The sequence below is a fragment of the Euprymna scolopes genome, chromosome 5 (assembly GCF_053919585.1).
Source record: "Euprymna scolopes isolate OS-2025 chromosome 5, ASM5391958v1, whole genome shotgun sequence".
NCBI classification, from domain to species: domain Eukaryota; kingdom Metazoa; phylum Mollusca; class Cephalopoda; order Sepiida; family Sepiolidae; genus Euprymna; species Euprymna scolopes.
Window position 1 is genome coordinate 22137084 of NC_136486.1, and position 6786 is coordinate 22143869.

Below are 6786 nucleotides of genomic sequence, written 5' to 3' on the forward strand. Positions count from 1 at the left end.
CATTTAAAAACAAGTGTCTATAGTTGTTATGTTCGTTTGAAATGTTTAATTTGCCAAGTTGATTATAATGGGGTTTGTATTATTATACACAGAGATTCGAAAAAGTTGTCAAATAAATATGCAACAAATAAATATTATCAAAGGCAAGATAAGTTACTTTTCTACCTAACTGGATATTTTTTTAGTGTTTTTATTTAATGTAACATTTATTCGGCACGAAAAACATATAGTGTTTACCGATGTATTTGAAAAATGCAAATGGCGGCGTTCTAACTGTTGACCACGGTAGGTTTGAGAAAATTATAGTCTAAACAAAAACATCATACAAAATACTATTAGAAACTCACTCAATATATGTTACCGTGACATAGGTGTACATATATTCAGTGGGTTTCTAACAGTATTTTGTATAATATTTTTGTTTGAACTCATTTTCCCAAAGTTACCGTATTCAACAGCGTGCATGCCGCCATTTTTCTTGTTAAAATATATCGATAAACACTGTATAATTTTCGAACCGATTACACGTTTTAAAGTAACACCACTAAAATCTTTCCCAGATAGGTAGAAGAGTAACTTATCTTGCGTTTGATAACATTTATTTGATTTTGACAACTTTTTCGAATCTATGTGTACAGTAACACAAACGCTTATAATGAAATAGATACATAACTAAATATAAGCAAAGAACAATAATATATTTTGGGGACATTTTTTTACAATAGACAAACAAAACAAAACAAAAAAAAAAGCGTGGTGAAAAAATAATAAATATACAATAAATAAATGCTACCACACGCAATATAAGTTCATCAACAAAGATACATTTTTGTGTTTTAATCTATTTTAAAGCATTTTTTTTTAGTCTGACAAGTCTTTTGTGTTAGAACGAAAAAAATGGCGGTTTTGATACAGCTATATGATCCCTTGATAATCGCTTAAAAATCGAAAATTAAACAAAGTGCTGGTAGAAACTAATCCAATATATGTCACCACATATTTTTCTACCACTATTTTTTAATTTTGAGCGATTATCGGGGGTCCAATGATTGTAACGAAACCGCTTTTATTTTCGTTTTTAACACGACAGATTTGATACTGCCTTTGTTTCAAAGTAAATAAACGCGTTGAAATAAGTTAACACACACACAAACAAACGTATTCACATAGGTAAAAGAGTAACTTATCTTGCCTTTGGTAATATTTATTTGTTGTATATTTGTTTATTTATTTTTTCATGTACCCGTTTTTTTTTTTTTTTTTGGTGGCACTTGCAAAATAAAAAAAAGCCCCTATTTTTAAAGGATAATTAAAAAACAAAAACAAAAACAACAAAAAAAAAACACTTTTTACTTACGGCTCTTTCTATGAGATATCCGTGGTTATTGGCGACTTGTTGAGCTACTTCCAAACCGCCGGGCACGTGGACGGCCCATTCATTGAGAAAGACGGGAGAGTCGGAATCTCCCCGAAAATGAGAACGGGGAAACTCCTCGTTGTAAAATTGGGACTCGTCACCGAAAACACAGGGTATTATTATCAATTGCAGTAGTATAAAGAGCAGTGGTACTACCGGCGACGGTGAAATTGTCACACGGTTTTTCTTGCTTATTCTTCTCCTCTTTTTTCCTTCTGCCGTCGCGGAGATAGGGGACAGGGGGTCGCTGTTGGTGGGGACTAAGTTGGTGCGGGTCGGTCTGCTCGTCAGAAAGGTAACACACTCCAAGAACATACTATCTCAGTTTGGGGGGGTTTATTAAATGTGGATGCCGTAATGGAGCAGGGGGGGAGTCCTTCTCTCGTTTAATAACCAACTATGATACGGAAGGGGGGAGGTATGGCTGGTCGTCGGGAAATGGAGCATTTAACTTCGCTCTTCGCGATAACTTGCAACCTGTGCATTTAATGGTGTTCACTTGTCCAATCAATAGGCTTATATGCTGCCAGTTGAGACGTCAATCGACAGTCATTGGTCCGTTGGATTCACTCAGCGCAGCTCTTCGCGCTCGACAACAGCAACACACACACACGCACACACACACACACACACACACACACACACACACACACACACACACACGTATACATAGACAAAAATTTGATACGAGATATAGTGACACACCCCCACCTTCTCAAAACCGGATCACCAAACCTTGTGTACAACGCATAATGAATACAAAAATTAAAAAAAGAAGCAAAACTGTATGTATGTATAAAAAACTATGAAAATTATCCTTTCATTTTCTCTTCACTCCTCACTCCCTCACTATCTATCTATATATCTATTTATCTATATATATATATATATATATATATATATATATATATATATATATATATATATATATATATATCTTTCACTATATATACTTATATATGTATGTGTGTGTGTATGTGTGTGTGTGTGTGCGTGTCCTTCGTGTGCGTATGCGTGTGCCGATGTGGCCGAATGGGACCGTGTATGCATATATGAGAGTTAGTGTGTTCGAACAAAACTTTGTTTTCTTTTAAACATATACATTTTTCTCTTTTCCCCTCTTTGACTGTGTGTGTGTGTGTGTGTGCGTGTGTGTGTGTGTGTGTGTGTGTGTGTGTGTGTGTGTGTGTGTGTGTGTGTGTGTGTGTGTGTGATTCCAGGTTACTATTTTCTAGAGGTGAGGCAAGCAATCAATGAAGTTTTAACGAGGTTAATGCAAGTGTGCTCAATACCGTAGTGGAGTATGCCCTTTTTATTTGTCCGTACTATTAATATCTCTCTATCTATCTATTAATCTATCTGTCTGTCTAGATAGATTAGTAGATAGATAGATAGAGAGATATTAATAGTAATAGATAGATAGATCTATATAGGTATATCTATATATATCGACATCTATCTATATAAATATCTATCTATCTGTATATATACGGTTATCTATATTCTATAGATATTTGTATATATTTCTATATACATCATCTCTCTCTCTCTATATATATATATATATATATATACACTTTTAATTTCTTTTATATAAACATTTATATGTCGCTACACATTTATGAGTATATTTCGGCCCCCACTTTTGTTTAAGCAATATCGCCTGAAAAGGTTTTCTAGTAACTTATAACTGATCGAAACATACTCATAAATGTGTGGCGTAATATAGACACTTATGCAAAAGAAATAAAAAGTATATATATAAATATATATATATATATATATATATATATATATATATATATATATATATAACAACAGGAGTACGAAATGAAGTCACAAAACTATATATTGGTGGATATAAATTGGTTTATTTATTGAATAATGGAATACAAGCAAATAGTTGGGGGGGGTAGAATGGACTCTTTATGCCAAGGCATTTCGAAGCCTAATGCTTCTCATCAGAAGAGTAGAAAAGATGCTAGGTAGCATGGAGGAGATGCGGCGTCGAGCGTAGAGTTCATTAGGAGCGAAAAAGACTAGGTGAAATTATAGAATGTTGGGGGAAGCTTTATTGGATTCTAAATAAAGGAGAAGCTTGTTATATACGTATAATGTAAAAAAGTGTATATGGTTTTTACTATAGTGTTGAGTTTATTTTTAAATTTAAGGGGTATATGTTTTAGGGTTAATTGGAGATATATTATGGCTGCGTGGTAATTCTATTTTAACGGTTTGTTAGGTGTCTCTATGGAGTGGTATTTTTGACAGGTGCAACCGATACGGAAGATAAGTCTCCTCTTGTGGAATTGAACTCTCTCGTTTCCTCTGACGCATTAAGCTATATAAGCTTGAATGGCTTGGAGACTGACTTGTAAAGTGGGTGATCATTTTACATTAAATTAATACAGAAAAGTGATCCCCCACTTTATATCACAAAGTTATAAACATAAGTACAGCATGTAGTAAGAAGAGATACTACACTTTGATCTTGGCCAAAAGGCCAAGAAAAGGGTATATATTTGCTCCCCCACCGAGCAAATTAGACACAAGGCCGATTTTTAATGTGAGGAGTGAAGGGGAAATGGGGACCAACTCCCCGGGGAGTAGGAGAGCTGGATAGTGACAATTGGCATGAAGGTTGCCCCCACATTGACCAAGGTCTTATATGTGGGGTTGCCCCCACATCTGGTCTTTGCTAGTCATAGCTAGTCATAGCTTGCAGTATCTGCCGGAACAGATGGTATTTATTTGCTCCCCCACCGAGCAAATTAGGCACAAGGCCGATTTTTAATGTGAGGAGTGAAGGGAGGGGGAAGGGAAAAAGGGGACCAGCTCCCGAGAGGTGGGAAGTGGAAGCTGGTTAAAGGTCAGGCATGTGGGGTTGCCCCCACATCTGGTCTTTGCTAGTCATAGCTTGCAGTATTTGCCGGAACAGATGGTATTTATTTGCTCCCCCACCGAGCAAACTAGGCACAAGGCCGATTTTTAATGTGAGGAGTGAAGGGAGGGGGAAGGGAAAAAGGGGACCAGCTCCCGAGAGGTGGGAAGTGGAAGCTGGTTAAAGGTCAGGCATGTGGGGTTGCCCCCACATCTGGTCTTTGCTAGTCATAGCTTGCAGTATTTGCCGGAACAGATGGTATTTATTTGCTCCCCCACCGAGCAAATTAGGCACAAGGCCAATTTTTAATGTGAGGAGTGAAGGGAGGGGGAAGGGAAAAAGGGGACCAGCTCCCGAGAGGTGGGAAATGGGAGCTGGTTAAAGGTCAGGCATGTGGGGTTGCCCCCACATCTGGTCTTTGCTAGTCATAGCTAGTCATAGCTTGCAGTATCTGCCGGAACAGATACTACACCTTGATCCCGGCCAAAAGGCCAAGAAAAGCTTAAAAAGCTAAGAACAGCATCTATTAACCACATACCTTTGATTTTAACCAAAAAGGCCAAGCTCAAAAGTGTTACGGACAGACCGACCGACCAACCGACCGACCGACTTATAGAGTCGTTTCCACGCGACTAAAACTGTAAAATGCAAGCAAATTTGGTCATATTTTATTGGTTAAAAAATATCGTTTTTTTTTTATTAATTGTAATTAAATTTTAACCATATAATAGTATTTTAATCTTCAAAAAGCCTGCAAATTTTCGTGTAGTTTCGTTTCATAGAATCAAAGATATGAGTATTTTAATATTCAATTTGGCTACGAGGATATATATATATATATATATATATATATATATATATATCCTCGAGGATATATATATATATATATATATATATATATCCTACGAGGATATATATATATATATATATATATATATATATATATATATATATATCCTACGAGGATATATATATATATATATATATATATATATATATATATCCTACGAGGATATATATATATATATATATATATCCTACGAGGATATATATATATATATATATATATATATATATATATATATATATATATATATATATATATATATATATCCTCGTAGCTCGCGATTTGTTTACAAACAAACGTTTGAGCCCTCTACGAGTAGCGGACGGATGTTTATTTAAATAATCGTTCGGACAGGTTAATTTCGGCCACTGATTCCGTAGTCAAGGGGTAGGACTGCCGACTGTCAGCACGACGGTTCTAGGTTCGATCCTACTTGGCTAGTATCTTCTTTCACCATAATACCGCATTCACTCTTTCGTACTGAGGGACGTCCTACATAGAACTCAATTGTTTAAAACATCTTTTATTAACGTGTATCGCCCCAAAGGCCAGGTAAGCTCCGGCCGACAACGTAAATATGGGACTTTACGTATTCCTAAGAAAATATACTAATGGAGTTAAATCGTACACACAAGTTGATTAATTTTGTGGAATTTTATCGTTCATCATATGCTTCAAAATCATTTTTCAAATAAAGTTGTGTAATTTGTAAACACGGCTTTAGTGTCCGTCTCTTCATGATGGATTGCCAAACCAAGCTGAACTCAAAATAACCGATAGTTGCCACATCTGCAATAAAAAAAAATAGAGTTGTCAATTTAAAGTTCGTCGCGCGCACTCACATATATATGTATGTATATATAAATATATGTATAGAAATACATGTATATGTGTGTGTGCGTGTATGTGTGTATGGTTAATAGCAGAGTGATCCATTATTAAGTAAAATTAAAGAAATAAGACAGTAGTATTTAGTGTATGTGTGCTAAAGACGATTAGAACTGCATCGGTACCGTCGGTTTCACATCCAAACCAAGCTGACCTATAGTTTTTCACCTATGTCAGACTCTCTTTAGCCTCTGTCGTTGCAAAACTAACGCCTAGTTTTCATTGTTAAGTAAAATATAACTACAATTATTAAAATGAACGACCTTTTGTGCTGCAGAATATATTTTTCTACATAGTCACCATCATTCTCAATGCACTTTTGCCAGCGATAAACGATGGCTGTGTATGGGCGCCCGGCGCGTGCTTTGTCAGTGTATTTCCAAAAGTAAAGTCGCCTATGTTTTTTTTTTACTTAAAAAGTTGAAGAGCTACGAAGATGGGAGTGGTACAATTTTAACGAGCAACCTTTTGTGCTCCAAAATTATTATCTTTTCTTTACAAAGTTACCACCAGTCTCAATGTACTTTTGCCAGAAAATTCAATGCGCATCTTTGCTACTGACCTTTAACTTTATATATATATATATATATACTAGCAGTTCAACCATATACTACTATATACTAGCAGTTCAACTCGGCTTTGCTCGGGCCCTATGTACTGTTTATAACTTTATGTGCATATGTAAAACCATATTAAAAAGTTTGAAGACTCATGCCCAGTTAACCAACATCTAAAATTTAAAGTGTTTACACC

The 6786-nt window shown here is 35.6% G+C and overlaps 1 protein-coding gene and 2 pseudogenes across 1 annotated transcript in view; all 3 read right to left on the reverse strand.

Moving 5' to 3' along the window:
• Positions 1-2088, reverse strand: part of LOC145276735 (neuroendocrine convertase 1-like) — a 463447-nt gene extending 461359 nt beyond the window's left edge. Inside the window, exon 1 of the mRNA XM_080127958.1 lies at positions 1358-2088. Coding sequence (XP_079984084.1) covers positions 1358-1732 — 375 coding nt within the window. The 5' untranslated portion in view covers positions 1733-2088. The remainder of the gene's footprint in view (positions 1-1357) is intronic.
• A 1707-nt stretch (positions 2089-3795) lies between these two features.
• Positions 3796-3933, reverse strand: LOC145277272 (U2 spliceosomal RNA; annotated as a pseudogene).
• A 704-nt stretch (positions 3934-4637) lies between these two features.
• On the reverse strand, positions 4638-4801 carry LOC145277311 (U2 spliceosomal RNA; annotated as a pseudogene).
• Positions 4802-6786: the final 1985 nt, after the last annotated feature.